The 17,909-nt window shown below is 40.7% G+C and overlaps 1 protein-coding gene across 1 annotated transcript in view; it reads right to left on the bottom strand.

Annotated features, from left to right (window-relative positions):
- gpr158a (G protein-coupled receptor 158a) overlaps window positions 1-17,909 on the bottom strand; it is a 649,347-nt gene that overhangs the window by 208,279 nt on the left and 423,159 nt on the right. The window contains exon 4 of the mRNA XM_060825583.1: window positions 14,759-14,973. Coding sequence (XP_060681566.1) covers window positions 14,759-14,973 — 215 coding nt within the window. The remainder of the gene's footprint in view (window positions 1-14,758; window positions 14,974-17,909) is intronic.

The raw sequence follows: 17,909 nt of genomic DNA, 5'->3' as shown, positions 1-17,909 counted from the left end.
AGGGATAATATAACTGACAACAAGCACTGTTACATGACCTAATTCTAAAGATAAGGATGGTACTTGCCGATACTAAAGTGGCAAACTCAGAGGCTGTGGCCAATGGTTAGGCTGAAAGGACTGAAAACAACTGTATGTTACAACTGAATGCTTTTCTTCATATCACCCCATGCCTTTATCAAAAACTTTCTTCTGATTTATTTCGAAATGCATCTCTTCATTTTTCCTTGCCTCCTTCACTACAACTCTTCCCTTGTAGCTTTTTTTATGAATGTACCTGAAGATTGCCACTAAGCCAGTCAGTACAGGACTGTGAAATGCAAAGGAAAAAAGAAACTTATGACGAAGAAACATCACAACTGAAATACACACTTGCAGCCACCGACTCATAAACTGATGTTTAAAAGAATAGCAGAGAGTTGGAATTTCCATATGACAAGCCACCAGGTAACTGGATGCAGCCAGGACAATGGTGTCAGTCTGCAAGAGGGCAAAGTTAAATGTCAGTCCAGTTGTAGAGAAGATGAGGACTTTGAAATGGGAATGTATAGATGGGGATCCAGAAAGGAACCCTCAGTGTATTGGCAAGCCCACCATTAGGCCTGTAATCATTGAGTAAGAGAATTGAGAAATCTGGCAGAGGACTGAACAGTGTAGAGCTCATTGTTTCCAACTTGATGGTGATGCCAACTCATGAGTACATTTTCACACCTAACCATGATGCATGGCCGATGTCTCAGCTTGCACTGCAGCACAATCTACCTGATGTTTCAGCCCTGCAGAGTAAAAGCAGAGGAAAGCCACTAAAGTTGCCACACAAGTTCATCATAGCTGTGGATACTGGTGTTCAAAAGGACTTTCACGTTATCATTACAGTTTTGCAATCTACCTTCGAACATATGGTTCGCTTTCCTGAACTGGTGCCCAAGGAAATGGTTGTTGCTCTGTGCCGCTATTCTACTATTTATGCTCTAGGATCCTTGCTCTTGACTGACCACAGCCAATCAGCTCTGATTGCTGCACATTCATGAAGCTCGATGCTGGGCCTTCCAGGCCACAGTTATGTGAGGCCATCTGCCGTTTTACCCAGTGAAATCTGCCAGCCCTATGTCTGCCCCTCACGTAATACTGAACAGAAATCCAAGGGGAGGAAATGGATGGGAGACATGTGTTAAGAGAATGATGGTGTGCTGTGCCCTGGAGCACCTCACTATCTGAAGTTACACAAGAATATTTAGTTGCATTCCTTATGGATGTTGACTGGTTAGTTTAATGATTCAGATTTGGGGTGGCAGTTTTAGTTTAGCATTATAGTCAAGTATAATATTCAGTGTGAGAGGAATCGGGATTGTGCTACATAATCAATGCTCTGACCAATAAAGGAAAGTATACTCAACTCTTTTCACTATCCTATCAACCCGCGATTCTACTTTCAATGAATTATGAACCTGCACTCTAAGGTCTCTTTGTTCAGTAACACTCCTCAGGACCTTACCATTTAGTGAATAAGTCCTGCTCTGATTTGCTTTTCCAAAATACAGCACCTCACATTTATCTAAATTAACCTCCAGCTACAACTCCTCAACCCACTGGCCCATCTGATCAAAATCCCATTGTACTCTGAGGTAACCACCTTCGTTGTCCACTACACCTCCAATTTTGTTGTCATCTGCAAACATACTAACTATATCTCCCATGTTCATATCCAAATCATTCATATAAATGATGAAAAGCAGTGGACCTAGCACCAATCCTTGTGGCACACCACTAGTCATAGGTGTCCAGTCTGAAAAGCAACCCTCTCCAGCCACCTTCTGTCTTTTACCTTTAAGCTAGTTCTATATCCTAATGGCCAGTTCTCCCTGTATTCCATGAAATCTAACCTTGTTAACCTGTCTTCCATGAAGAAACTTGTCAAATGTCTTACTGAAGTCCATATGGATCACGTCCACCACTCTGCCCTCATCAATCCTCTTTGTTACTTCTTTACAAAACTCAATCAAGTTCGTGAGACATGATTTCCCACAAAACCATGCTAACTATCCCTAAGCCATCCTTGCCTTTCCGAATGCATGCACATCTTGTCCCTCAGCATTCCCTCCAACAACTTGCCTACTACCGATGTCAGGTTCTCCAGTCTTTAGTTTCCTGGCTTGTCTTCAACACCTTTCTTAAACTGTGGCACCATGTGAGTCAACCTCCAGTCTTCCGGCACCTCACCTGTGACTATCGATGATACAAATATCTCAGTAAGAGGCCCAGCAATCACTTCCCTAGTTTCCCATAGAGTTCAAGGTTACACCTGATCAGTTCCTGTGGATTTATCCACTTTTATGCATTTCAAGACATCCAGCACTTCCTCCTCTATAATATGGACATTTTTCAAGATGTTACCATTTACTTCCCTACATTCTATATCTTCCACGTCCTTCTCCACAGTATAACACAAATGAAAAGTACTCATTTAGTGAGTCCCCCCATCTCCTGTGGCTCCACACATGGGGTGCTTGCTGATCTTAAGGGCCCTATTCTCTCCCAAGTTACCTTTATGTCCTTAATGCATTTATAAAATGTCTTCCTGTAGCATTTGTATCCTGGAACATTAAGCTGCCAGTCCTGTTCATTCCTGATCCTCGTTTCTGTAATTGCTATGATATCCCAGTCCCATGTTCCTAACCATCCCCTGAGTTTATCTGCCTTCCCTTTTAAGCCTGTTACATTGAAGTAAATGCAGTTTAATTCATCAGTTCTACCTTGCTCTCTGCTTTGTCCCTGCCTGGCCTGACTGTCTGACTCAGTCTTTTTCCCAACTGTACCAGTCTCAGATTGATCTCCTTCCTTACTATCTCCCTGGGTCCCCACCCATCTCCCCCACCCTGCACTTTCACCATACTAGTTTAAATCCTCCCAATCAGCTCTAGCAAATCTTCCTGCCAGTATATTCGCCCCCTTCCAGTTCAGGTGCAATCCATCCTTCTTATACAGGTCACTTCTACCCCAGAAGAGATGCCAAAGATCCAAAAATATTAACCTTTCTCTTCGGCACCAGCAGCTCAGCCACTCATTCATCTGCTCTATCCTCCTATTCCTGCCCTCACTAGCTCGTAGCATTAGGAGTAATCCAGATATCACAACCCTCGAGAACCTCCTTTTTAAATTCCTGCCTAACTTCCTGCATTCTCCCTTCAGAATCTCATCCTTTTTCCTTCCTATGTTTTTAGTTCCAATGCGTACAATGACTTCCTGCTGGTCCCATTCCCCTTTGAGAATGTTCTGCACTCTCTCCATGATATCGTTGCTCCTGACTATAAAGGGAATATGATGATTGCTTCTTCTCTTCCTCCACCTCCCTCTTTTCAGCTGGTGCTACATACCTGTTGGCAAGGTCTGCAACCTCAGGGTGCCCACCTGTGTTTGGACTGTGCCTGGCAATTCTCAGTGGATATTCCTTCTCACTCAGCAGGCACTGTTTAAACATGGAGGCTCAAATATTAATAATACACTCATCTGGTGCAGGACCAAAGCATCATTTTGAATGGGAATTCACCTGCACAATTTGCATGCACACAAACCATGGATGATGAAAGGCTTTTGCCTGAAATGTTGATTTTCCTGCTCCTCGGATGCTGCCTGACCTACTGTGCTTTTCCAGCACCACTGTACTCTAGACTGGTTTCCAGCATCTGCAGTCCTCACTTTTGCCCAGTTAATCCTCTATGATTGTGATAATCTCTGTATTTAGATATGGCACGTTGAAAGCCACCCGTGCTCTGCGTCACCAAATACCAGACTGATGCCACTTACAAGTTCGCTGAGGACACCACCATAGTCAGTCAAATCTCCGATGGCAGTGAAACAGACTACAAACGGGAGGTGGAAGACCTGGAAAAACGGTGCACTGAGAACAACCCAGCTCTCAATGCCAGCAAAACCAAGGAACTCATTGACTTTCAGTGGGATGATACTTATGCCCCCACCCACCCCACATAAATAGCACAGAGGTGGAACGAGTGGAGGATGTCAAGCTCCTGGGAGTAGTCATCCAACACAAGCTTTCTTCCACTCTTCATGTGGACGCACTGGTTACAAAGGCCCAACAACATCTCTTCTTCCTCAGGCAGCTGAGGAAATTTGGTATGACGGCAAATACCCTTGCCAATTTTTAGGTGCGCCATCGCGAGCATTCTGTCTGGATGTATCACGATGTGGTATGGAAACTGTACCATTCAAGATCACATACGGTTACAGAGAGAGAGGTGAACTCGGCCCAGACAATCACAAAGGCCAACCTCCCATCTATAGAATCCATCTACCAGGCCCGCTGTCAAAGAAAGACCGCCAGCATTCGCAAAGATCCATTCCACCCTGGCAATGTTTTTCTATAACCTCTACCATCGGAGAAGAAGGTACAGAAGCCGGAACACATGCATCAGCCGGTTTCGTAACACTCTCTACTCTAGTGTTGTTAGAATCTTCGGCTAAGCTTCCTCCAAGGTGGACTTCATGGTACATAACAATACAGAATTGCCGAGCAGAAACTGATAGCCAAGTTCCATACCCACAAGGACAGCCTCAACTGTGATCTTGGGTTCATGTCACCCTACCTGTAACCCCAACAACTGTTCTGTGTTTGTAAAATGTTTGTTATTATTCTGTTTTGACACCATTACTTGTGATTATCTCTCTACATTAATTAGTTTGTACAGTATTTGATTACTTGTTACTTTGGTTAGACCCTCGTCATGCAACTCTGATACCTACTCATGTTATTCCAGCCACTTGGTTTGTCTCTAACACCATCTCATTTTTGAATATTTGTAATTATCGCTCTATTTTAATCAACAGCTTCATAGGTCATCCAATTTCTTGTTATTCAGCCGTCGTCACTTAACTCATCATTTGTACTTACCTATTGACACTCTTAACGACCTGGAATTATCATACCATTATCTTTCCACCTATATACGATGAATGGCTGAGGATTCTGGGATTGTACTCATTAGAGTTTAGAAGGTTGAGGGTAGATCTAAAAGAAACTTACAAGATAATGCATGGCTTAGAAAAGATGGACGCTGGGAATTTGTTTCTGTCAGGTGGGGATATTGACCCCTTAGAATTAGACGGGGTCAATTTAAAACAGAAATGAGGAGACATTTCTTCGGCCAGAGAGTGGTGGGCCTGTGGACCTCACTGCCACTGAGCGCAGTGGAGGCCAGGACGTTAAATGTCTTCAAGGCAGAGATCGATAAATTCTTAATGTCTCAAGGAATTAAAGGATGGGGGAGAGTGCGGGTGAGTGGCGTTGAAATGTCCATCAGCCATGATTGAATGGCAGAGTGGACTCGATGGGCCGAATGGCCTTACTTTCACTCTTATGTTTTATGGTCTTATATTCTGTGCCTGTGTGCCTCCCTCCATTTCACCTGATGAAGAAGCAGCACTCCCAAAGCTTGTGATTTCGAATAAACCTGTTGGACTGTAACCTGGCACTGTGTGACTTCTGACTTTGTCCACTCCAGTCCAACAGCAGCATCTCCACACCATGGCTACCAAAACGTTCATGGTCATTGATAAATTGACAGCCAGTGAACCGTTCTCCTCATTCAGTTCTGAGGTGACAGACTTTATTCTTTACAGAGGTAGGAGAATTGTTTCCTGAAGCAAATGGGTGTCCTCCTGCTGAGAACATTGCTCCTCACTCTCTTTTCTTATCTGATTGTGTACTGCCTCTACTTATTCGCCCTACTGAAATGCAGAGCAAAGGGATAGCAATTGCTGGGATCAAGTGTAAAGCCTTTACAGACCTTCGTTACATGCTACACTACTCCCTATAGACTTTAGCATTTTGAAATGTTACGGGAAACATCATGATTAGATTAGGTTAGATTACTTATAGTGTGGAAACAGGCCCTTTGGCCCAACAAGTCCACACCAACCCTCCGAAGAGCAACTCACTCAGATCCATTCCCCTACATTTACCCCTTCACCTAACACTACGGGCAATTTAGCAAGGCCAATTCACCTAACCTGCACATTGTTGGACTGTGGGAGGAAACTGGAGCACCCGGAGGAAACCCACACAGACACGGGGAGAATGTGCAAAGTCCACACAGACATTTGCCTGAGGCGGGAATGAATCGGGTCTCTGCCGCTGTGAGGCAGCAGTGCTAACCACTATGCCACCCAAATGATATCTCTAGAAATGCAGTCTCGGCCAGTAGTGAGCCACAACTAACCTGAAAGTAGCTGATGATTTTGTTTAAATAGTACTGGGTGAGTGTTTTCCCTACTGCAAAGTTAAAAGATAACAATAGTTGGAATATTGATGTTGAAAATGGAACCGATAGTGAAATCAGCATTATACACAGATTAGCATCATAACATACTTACACTGCATCCTTCCAGTGCAGTCTCCGAACACCCTTGCCACCAACCTCATCACAAAGGTGCCTGGCGTTACCTGCACTGCAAGGTACACGTGCATGCAACAGATACCATTTTACACCCAAAATTATACCCATTGAGCTAAAGCTATAAACCAAGTCTCCTTGGCATTCATCTTAATAGAAATTAGATTCATTTACATTTTTTAAAGAAGTACATTGCCAAGAGAAATTGAATGAAGAAACTATCATGATATATGTCTAAAAATCAAGGCACAGTTAACATACATTCAGGGAGATGAGTTCTCATCCTCAGGGTTAAATTAACCTTTGGTGGAAACACAAAATTACAAAACTGAATCGGCAGCAAGTTTTACAAAACTCCCAAAAGCTTTTCCATTTAAGTCAAAAATGATCAGCTGGAGTGGAAAACAAATCTAAAAGAAATGGGTGAAAACAGAGCAAGAACTTAATTTTGAAAATGTGCACACAGTGAAATTGTAGATTGTTACAGGCATATAAATTTGCACCATGAGTAGTATTATCCAGGTTCTTTCAAAATATCACTTAAAGGAACAGCTCGAACAGACAGGCAGAAAGTCAATGGCACATCAAAACCTTTGCTTTAATCGTCCTTTTAGAACGCAAACAGAGTGCGATGTCTAATTCAAAGCCTCCATGGTTTTGAGTAACTCAGATTAGAATTGAACCAATGCAAGTCATCTCCTTCAACACCATTTTAATGCATCAGTTCTTAGGTTCTCATTCTCTAAAGTATGAGAATTGTTAATGGTTAATAGATTTGAAAAGTTTATGTAGCTCCAAGTTTCTGACCGCACGTACAGATAAGTCAGTTGTGTCCCTGTCTTCATCACTATCAAGATGATTCTATTGAAAGAATAAAGAATATGTTTTAGAAAAAGAATATGCCTTTCCTTGCTGCCAATCTGAACGTATTCACTTTAGAAGCAGTTTCTGCAGAAACAAATTCCACTAATGATTTAAGACTTAAACATTCATTCTGCATTTACAGAAAATGAGGCATTTATTTTTAAGCATGTGCAATGTGCAAGTCAAGAATGAGACTGAATACTCTCTACTTTCCTGAATGAGTGCAGTTCCTACAATACTCAAGAGCTCATACCCCCTATCTGTCACAAAGCAGTCCACTTGATTGGCAGCTCATTCACAAACCAAAACATTCACCTTCTCCACCATCTGCGCACAGTAACAACAGAGCAAACCATTCACAAGATGCACTGCAACACACCCGCAAGACTCCTTCGACAATACCTTTCAAACCTTTAACCACTAATGTCCAGAACAGGAAGATCAGCAGCTAATTACGCTCCATGCCACGCAGTATTCTTTTGAGAACCATATTGCTGTTCCTTCATTGTCGGTGAGGCAAAATTTTGGAACCCTGTTCCTCACAGCACCGTGGCATACATATACAGCAAGGATGGCAGTAGTTCAAGAAGGTGACAAATCACTATCTTCTCAAGGGCAATTAAGGATGATGCATAAATGCCAGTCTTGCCAACAGTGCTGACATTGCGCAAGTATATTTTAAAAAGTGCCAAAACAAAGTGATGAAAATCTGTGGCCTTTTCATGCAGTCCTGATATAATTCTGATATATTCATGCTGTAGCCTTGTGCATGATTTCCCTGGCAAAGGAGCTAACAGTCTGAACATTCCTATACAAGCATGAAAACGTCCTGTTTGATTGGCTACATTGTACCTCAGGACACTGAGCATACCAACCAGAATCGAGAGGAATTGGATTCCTATGGCCCAAAGTTGGGAAAAGGCATGACCTTCAAATGATCTGAAGAAGGGTCACTTGATCCTAAACACTGAATCTGCTTTCTCTCTACAGATGCTGCCAGACCTGCTGAGCTTTTCCTGCAATTTCTGATTTTGTTTCTGAACTCCAGATGATCATTGATTGATAGTTTCTTCTAAAACACCATACAGCTTTACAGAGGTTGGGAAGTGTAGAGAGGGTCTAGTTGTGAGCTGGTGAAATTGAAGAGCCCTGCAACTACTCTTGAACTGATACATTCTGCCAGACTTCTCAACTTGCTGGTCAAGGTAGACAAGGTAAGACTGAACAATCAGCATTGCCTCACCATTGAACTTTAACCCCTCCCCAATCAGCAACACACCCTCCACCTTCACCATAGTCCCCCCTCTAGTGGTCTCCACATTTATAATGGTCCTTTCACCTGTATTGATGCTTTTCAACCCAATAAACATAAAAGTCAACAATTTTTAAAGTGTTCAATGTCTTTCTTAATTGATCTGCGTTTCATTATGCTAGTCAGATCTTTGATCTTTGTAACTGTACTTGATTGGTCAAGCTAGTGTGTAGAGTATAGAATTAATTGAACTGAGAAGTTCCTGGAGAAGGATTGGGTTCTGGCTGATGCCATCTGTGTGTCTACAAAATTCTGTAATTTCTGAGATTCTTTGAAAAGCTCAAAACTAAATTATATATCTATGATTAGAGTAAACAAGCACATACATAACCAAAGTGATGTTGTAGATGGCTTATGAAAAAATAACTTTACCAGCTCCAGAACCATTTATTTCAGCCCTGCTTATTCATTAAAGAACCATACAGTCTGGTGTGGCAGCGATCTGTAGGAAAGTTATACTTGCACAATGGCTTAATGAATATCCAAGCCACTCACGGAAGAGGCGATTACTTTTGATAGTGAAGTACATGCCGTCAAAAAGTACTTCAAGTCAAAAAAAGGTGCGATGATCAAATGATATGCATCTCATCAGAGATGCCATAGAAATGGTGAGCCCATCAAACAAGACATGACAGAACTGTGGAAATTAGCTTTTACGTGTGGTCTACTAGCCAATGAATTAATTGAAAATACTTTAATTCCATAAATTACAGAATGTCTCCTTAAGATGATGTTTTCATCTTTTTAAAAGCCATGACTTCAGTGATCCAAATTGAATTTGCCATGCTAAATTCCTTCCACTTTTAGAATGATCACAGTTCCAATGCGCGACAAAGACATCAGGCTAATAGGTTCATTTTCTACGTAACTAAAGGCAGAAGTCTAATGGGGCTAAATATTTTGATAGGCTTGGATTTAAACCTGAAGTTCCCAAAGGAGTACAAAGTTATAGAGGTCAGCATCCAATCTTTTTACTGGATTTGGGGAGATTAAGGGATACTGTCAAGCTTCTCACATTGACACACTGATTCCACCAGTTCAATGAAACTGGTTGTTGCCATTTACAATTCATGGTCAAGAGACATGGGAGTTGCAATGACTAGAAGCATACTACATCATTGAGTGAATTGACTCATCGCCATGGATTTTAAACCTAGACACTGGATATTGGAACAAAATGGCAAAATGCCAAGTTGGTGTTTTTGGAGAGGTGCATGTGGCCCCCTAGGAATCAACTTTTTCTATGCTGATCATAGCTAACATTGGAAATAGCCATTCATGATTGCAACAAACTCTGTAAGAACCACTTCAGAGTCATGGAATTCTAAACAAATTATTCACAAAGTAGGGTTTACCAAACACCATCACTACAGAAAATGGGCTACTGTTTATTTCAAATCAGTTCAGAGAGCTCCGAGCAAATTATAGAATTCATCACCAAATGACAACACACAAATTAAACGATAATGTTGAACCATTCAACCGCACAATAAAGAACACTCTATGAGCTTATATATTAGACAGGAAAACATTTGATAATTCACTCACTTCCTATTTTGTAAAAATCAATGCACCCACACATTCTAGCTAGAAAGACACCAACCAAACAAATGACAGGTCTTAGCTTCTGTGTGTTACTGACCATTCTGAAGACATCTTCACCAGTTAATTGAGGTTCAACCAAGTGATTTCTAATGTGTACTGAGTCTTTGTTTTCACCTGAGCTTGTTTCTTCATGCCCAAACAACAAGAACATCGTTTTCTATACGCACATCATGTCTGGCTAAGCTTTTATACCCTGGTGTATCTTCACAGATTTTCATGAATTCCATAAGTAATCATATTGACCTTCCTCTAAGTGTGAGAACATGGTGAGGGGGATCCAATTGAGATGTACAAAGGTATGAGAGGTATAGACAGGGTAAATTGTCAAAGGAATTATGGGCAGAATTCCCTGCAAAAACTAAGAAGGCAAAAATAATTGAAATACTAGCACAGCAGTTAGATTTGTAGAAGTTTGATAGATGCTAGCTATTGCAAATAGTGAGCCATTGATAGTTGAATTTAAATGCTTTGAACAGGAAAAAGAGACAAAGCAGTTAGAAATTAAATTTCAAAAGGGCAAGAAAAGGAAAACATGGGACTTTGTAATTGAAAAGGATGGAAAAAGAATTGAAAATTAAATAAAAACCAGACAAAAAAGCACTCATGCAGCAAGACTTCGAATTAATAATTTGGATGTGAATGCAGAAGGTATAATTAGTAAGTTTGGCAATAACACAAAAATTGGTGATGTTGTTGATAATGAGGAGGATGGTCTAAGGCTACATTCTGTCATTGATCAACTAGTAAACTAGACAAAGTAACAGCAGATGAAGCTAATCCTGAAAAGTGTGAGATGATGAATTTTGGGAGGTCTAATAAGGGAAGGTTTTATTCAACGAATGACAGAGTCCCTAGGGAGTACTGAGCAACAAAGGGACCATAGTCCACAAGTGCAGAGATCCCTGCCTTCAACAATCTTAGCTCGAAACACTGAATCTACTTCCTAACCATCTCCACCTCTCCTCCTATTTGAGCAAAGCGTAATGATCTGTTCTAACATCTCCTAATGTGGCCCTGCATGAAATTTTATTTGAAAACACTCTTGCTAAGTGCCTTAAAATTATTATTGTATTTAAAGCACCATGCAACTGGAGGTTATTGATGCAATGCAATCCACATACTTGCATGTAGAATTGTAACTTTCTTATGACCAAGCACAACATTATTTATGGTTCTATTGTTCAGAATCTTTATTGAACATAAATGACATTTGGACTCACAAGGTTTATTTTAATTCACCTTTTTATGGCATGCTGCCAGAATATGTTTCAAACTAATAAACCACTATCTAGGGGCAGAATTAATATTAGCAAGAAAAGGTAATTGTGCTCCTGCTTATAAAAAAACTACTTAGAAGTGCATTGTGAATGAAACATAATGTAAAATTGTGACCGTTAAATGCATTTGAAGGCAATTTTTAACATGCCTGACCAAGCGTACCATTCTTATCACAAACGAAAGGAATGATGAAATAAAATCTGTCAGAGCAAAGTTGTTGCTTTGGGCCATGAGACAACTTTCATCATTTTCATGGAAGTACAACCTGCATTACATTGCAATCACCCTCGTCAAAGGAATTGCCCAAAATTGTCACATTGCCGATGTTGTTTCAACTACTACATATTGTCCTGACTTCTCACAGCCAATAATGTGTCTGGCTGCAAATGATCAGTTGATCACACATTGTAAAATGTGGTCTGCTCTCTGTCCACATTTGCGAGTGCTTTCAGTAAGCTGTAGGTTTGCCAAGCTGTTCCAGGACAGCTACATCACTAACATCTACCAGACAATGTGAAAAATTGCCCAGGTACATCCAGTACACAAAAAAAGTGAGATAAATCCAAACCTGGCCAATTACTACCCCTTCAGTCTACTCTCGTTCAAGAGTAAAGTGATGGAAGGTGTCATTAACAATGCTATTCAGCAGCACCTGCACAGCAATAACCTGCTAGTGACGCCCAGTTTAGGTTCCATCAGAGACGCTTAGCTCCTGTCATCATTACAGCCTTGTTCAAACCTGGTCAAAAGAGCTGAACTACAAAGCTGAGATGCAAGTAATAGAGTAATACCAAGGCAGCATTTGACTGAATGTGATATTACTGAGCTGGAGCAGAGTGAGAGTCGAAGGTAATCAGGAAAGAAACACCACAGTGGTTGGAGTCAAAATAATCCTGTAGCAAGACTGCTGGAGGTCTATCATCTCAGCTGCGGGACATCTCTGCAGGAGTTCCTCAGGGTTGTGACCTAGGCTCAACCATCTTCAGCTGCTTCATCAATGATCATCCCCCAGTCATAAGGTCAGAAGTGGAGATAGTCACTGATGATTGTATAATGTTCAGCACCATTTGTGACTCCCAAAATACTGAAGCAGTGTATGTCCAAATGCATCAAGACCAGAACAATTTCCAGGCTTAGACTGACAAGCGACATTGACACCACTCTGGTGCCAGGCAATGACAATCTCCAACATCAGAGAGTTCAAACATCATATTTTGATATTTCATGGCTTACCATCTCCAAATTTCCCACCATCAACATTCTGGTGGTTATGATTGACCAGAAACTGAATTGGATTAGCCATACAAATATTGCAAGAGAAGTTCAGAGGCTAGGAATTCTGAAGTAAGTAACTCACCTCCTGACTCCCCAAAATCCGTCCACAACCTGCAGGTGGATTTCCAACAAAGTTCAAAATCCAGCCTGCTAGATTGCCACCACATCCACAAACACTCACCCCCTCCATCACTGATGACCAGTGTGCACCAGTTGCAAGATGCACTGCAGAAATTCATCAAGGCTCCTTAGACAGCACCTTCTAAATCCATGAAAAAACTCAACACCACTTCTCAAGAGCAATTAGAAATGGGCAATAAATATTGTTCTGGCCTGAAAATACTGTATCCCTCATTGAACAAAAAATAAAATTGGAACTAGCTGCTGGCCTTGTGGGTAGATTTCATTTTTAACACACAATAAGAATTGGGTGCAGAATGAAGTCTTGGGATCAATGATAGAGAAGTCACAGCAGCATAAACCTAGACTTTCCTTGTTGGAATCCTCTTGGTGCTATACAGAAAAGAAAAATGACTTTATAATTAGAAATCTGATCTCATTCACCTTGGCAGTTTGGTGGTCAACACAAAGCTTGATGATTATACAGTAACTGGTGTTCAATGTATATCACAGGGCACCAATTTTCGTAGAGTCATATAACACAGAAAATGTCTTTTAAATGTGATAGCTGTACACGCATCTGCTACTTCCTCTGGAAGTTCATTCCACACACAAACCACTCTCTGTGTAAAACAGTTACCCCTCATGTCCTTTTTAAATCTTTTTCCTTTAACCTTAAAAATATGCTTCCCTGTCTTGAATATCCCCACCACAGGGAAAAGACACCTGTCAATCACCTCATCTATACCTCTCGTGATTTGTGCAGAAACTTGACCTGCTCCATTTTAATTCTCATAATCAATGTCTGTTTTGCCATGTGAATTCAAAAGCCCCATTTTAATCAATGCTTATCTCCTTACTTACTCACTGAGTTATTCTTTCATAGAAAAGTCCAAAATTCAGCACCTCAGTGTAACACAATGCAATCTGCATTACTGTGGGCATTTATATTTTATGGGCTATATAGCACTGACCATTACAGAGTGCATTCCACTTTCATTTTTTCAAGTGTCAAGAGAAGAAGCCACCTGAACCAAATGTAAAGTGTTCAGCTAGACAAGTTACAGCATTCTGCATCACCCACTCTTACAGTTGTGTGCATTTGAATGATAGCATTGCTGACCATGCTGCACACTTCCAGTCGTGAATTGAATTTCCAGCTGACAGAATGTATGCATTGTTCTTGGAATGTGGCTTGAGCCACAAAACCTCTGACTGAAAAGCAAAAACGATACCACACAAGCATGGCTGACATTTGGATAAACTGCGAAAGGTGTTCATAACATCAGCCGACTTTGCAAACCCTGGTTTTTCTCAGTTTCCACCTTTTTCAATGCAGTTGCATGACTAACAAGAAAAGGCACAGAAACTGTAGGAAATCTATTTCTAGAATTTGCCAAGTTACTTCTTAACTTTCTTTCCTTGATTTATTTAGTGATGAAGTACTTGGTTTCAGCCTGCTCCCTTCATTCTGTCATCATGACATGAAATGTAATGATTGGTCTGAACCCTTGTCCTGTTACTCTATGGCGCAGTATTGACCCCATACTATCAAGTGCCACTGTTGTTAAAGTACCTGGTCCAACACTGGATTAGGCATGATTTCTGAAAATTTAACCTGTTTTTGTAATCAGCCTGTTCGGACATGTCATTTACACACCAGTGGATCAGGTAGAACTTGAATGCAGGCCTCTTGATTCCAGAGGTAGGTACACTACCATTGATTCACAGGAGGGTCCTAATCTGGGCCCTCTGAAGTTCAGCATAGTCATGGAAATAATATTTCTGAGAGAATTGTCCCCCTGACTTTCTTACCTCTCTGCAATTTGAAATACAGACTTTTGTTAATATCTTCATTACAGCTTCAATATAATTAAAGAGACTTAATATTTACCTTACACCTGCGGAAATGGTAGACCACTAGCATTGCAATGAAATCCAACAGCATACAGAAAGCTTGGAATGCAACGATGGCAACGCGCAGATGCTTGTCCTCCTCTGCATGACAGGGACTGTCATCTTGACATGAGCTGCATCCATTCCTGCAGGGAAGGCACTCATATTCACTTCCGTGGTAACCCTGGGAAATGGCATGCTGCTTAACCTTCCCTGCAAAATACCACAAGGTAATGGCTTTTAGGCTTCTATGAGCAGACAATGTACGAACCAGACAATTGTATTTTCAACACAGAGCTCAAAAGATTTCTAGATATTAAAAGACATCAAGGTCTGTGGGGATACAGTGGGAAAGTGCTGTTGAGGCTGAAGACCAGTTGTGATACCAATTGAATGATGGAGGGGACTCCTGCTCCTATCTCATCTGTTTCTAATCCCAAGGTGTGGATTAACTCTATGCTTAATTTCAACTATAATTTGGTCCATAATTAGATGAGTTAAATGAGTTCAGAATAATTCTAGTATTGGCCTGAATGTATAGATGGATCTAATGTTTCTGCTATATGCTTTAATATCTACCGAGAATCACAATCCAATATGGGTGCATACTTTCCATACAGAATGAGTGTGCATATGCTGTCTGCCATATTATGTCCTCCAGTGTAAAATGGGCAGGGTGTGAATCGAATTTCGATACCAGGCTGCATTGCCTGACAGAAACATCTAAAGTGAGTGGAAAATGATATTGAAATGAATACTGCTAGCCAATTGAAAGCGGCCCAAAATATAATTTGGTTAGGGTAGCATGGCTTCTATTGACTGGTAATTTAAGATTTGCAAAATATAACATGGTATTTTTATAAAATACAGAGACTAGTAATTGTGATGTGTAATTTGAAATAAATTATACAAGGTTTTTGACAAAGAAACACCTCCACCATCTTAAGAGAACTTATATGACACCATCAGGGACATCAATGTACAAGAAAATCCAGACTTTCCTGTTGACTATAATCTTGCAACTTTATATACTACTAATTGATTCGCTAATTATGCATGAAAGAGGTTTGTAGTCAGACAACAATCCAATTCAAATAAGAAACGTTCGTGTTGCCAAGAGATTGCAACACATCTGATGTTGTCAGTTGCAATTTTAAGTTGTTAAGTAGTAAAGGCTCCAGAGCCATGTCCAGATAATTGTCTCATTCATTCACGTACTGATACCTTTGCAAAAAAATGATGCCAAGTTAAAAAAAATGTCAATTAGTTTGATACGATGAGACATGATGCCACTTCTGACTTGGATCATCGTTGTCAGTTCATAACTGTCAAACACAGCTTTCTCCCATAACCATACTGAATTTTATACATTAACTTCTTGCCCAATACTCATGACACATCCTCACAAAGAACTATTGAGAGATAAGAAAATACTGTCAGCTGTCAGCTTTGTCAAGCTCTTTCGCACATATAAAAGGAAAGGGTCAATGATTCTGTTACACAGAAATTTGTTAATGTGTTGGCTTCGAGTATGTTAATGGACTAATTTCCAGTTCAGCTGCATCAATCAACATTACACTTCTGACATTAACCAGACATTGTCACATTAAGAGAACTTCCAATTTATTTTTTTATACATGCCAACCCACAGGATATCATAGTGCGCTCGAATATGTGATGAAAATAGTGTGTTACCGTTGGTGAATTTTATGATGTATCAAGTATCAAAACTGCATTAGGCTGATGGACAGAATTGGGAAGGTATTACAGTAGTACAGACTCTCCATCTGCTACAATTTGAGCACATCTACAGTGACTAGCCCTTTGACATTTACAGCATAGACTGACCTCAATGCTTCCTGGAATTAAAACTGTCCACAAATTTCACATGTCTGATCCCATCATCATTGAACCAGTCTCCTGAAGATTAAAAGTAAAACTATAAAACTTTCCTGCAGGATCTGATGGAATTGGCTGGAAAAGACTACAAAGGTAAATTTAATCATTAAGTTATAGAAAAAATATCAAACTAGATTGGCACTGTGATTTGTAAGGTCAGCCAAACATGTTGATTTTACTGCTAACATCTGAATTTTCTTTTCAGCTCCCAAATGTTTTAACCTAAATCAGTACTTTCAATGGCAGAATGAGACTATAAATACTGTGCCCAATATTTAAGGAACCATTTTCTTCAGAATAGAGGTCAAGTGGGGTTACATGCCCATTTGATCTTCTGTACCAGCAGCCCCCACCCAGTTTCCAGGCCTCATAGCATTTTTTTTTCCCATATGTTCATGGGCAGTGGGCATTTCTGGCAGCGCCAGCATTTAATACCATCCCTAATTGACCTTGAACTGAGTGCCTTACTGGTCCATAGCAGTGAACAACTAAGAATAGACCACATTGCTGTGGATCTCAATTCAAATGTAGGCCAGACCTGGTAAGGATTGCAGTTTTCTTCCATAAAGAAAATTAATAAACCAGATGCGATTTTTGCAATAACTGATGATGGTTTTATGCTTGCTATTATTGAAGTTAATGGTAGAACTTGATCATATACAGACTAAATCCAAAAGTGGGAACAATTGGTGGAAAGAAACCCGCAGCAAACCTCATTCAGAAAACAGCCTGACTAATATATAATCTGGCAGGCTGAGTAGTTGCTGGTATAATTTCTGCAATAATTCAGAAGCCAGTGCAGAGAGTCCCACCTGCTGCCAACATTGCCAGAACTTGGCAGATGAGTGGATTCTTTCTGCTCGATCCTCAGAAGGAGGATCGGAGGCAAGAATGGTAGCTATGGCCTGGAATAGTTTCTGGGCTTAGGGATGACATGGAAATGACAGCAGGGACTACAGTGATTGTAATGAGGTCAGCCAGGCAGACCTCATAGAACATTAGTTCCCTGATTGGGGCTGTTAATCTGGTCCAATCAGGGAGCCATGGCTGACAGATAGGAACAGGAGTGTCAAAGATGCTGACACGCTGGCAGCTGACTCTGAACAGGCAGTACTTGAGCCAAGGACTGCTCATGTATAAACAAAGGGCAACTTGATGACAGGGATACTGGACTCTATGGACTTATTTCAGTGGCAACGAGAGTGAAGCATGTTCCTGAAGAAACTCTCGCAACAGTTATGTTTGAGTTA

Source organism: Hemiscyllium ocellatum, chromosome 5, assembly GCF_020745735.1.
Source record: "Hemiscyllium ocellatum isolate sHemOce1 chromosome 5, sHemOce1.pat.X.cur, whole genome shotgun sequence".
Taxonomy (NCBI): Eukaryota; Metazoa; Chordata; class Chondrichthyes; order Orectolobiformes; family Hemiscylliidae; genus Hemiscyllium; species Hemiscyllium ocellatum.
This window is presented reverse-complemented; position numbering and strand designations above follow the sequence as displayed.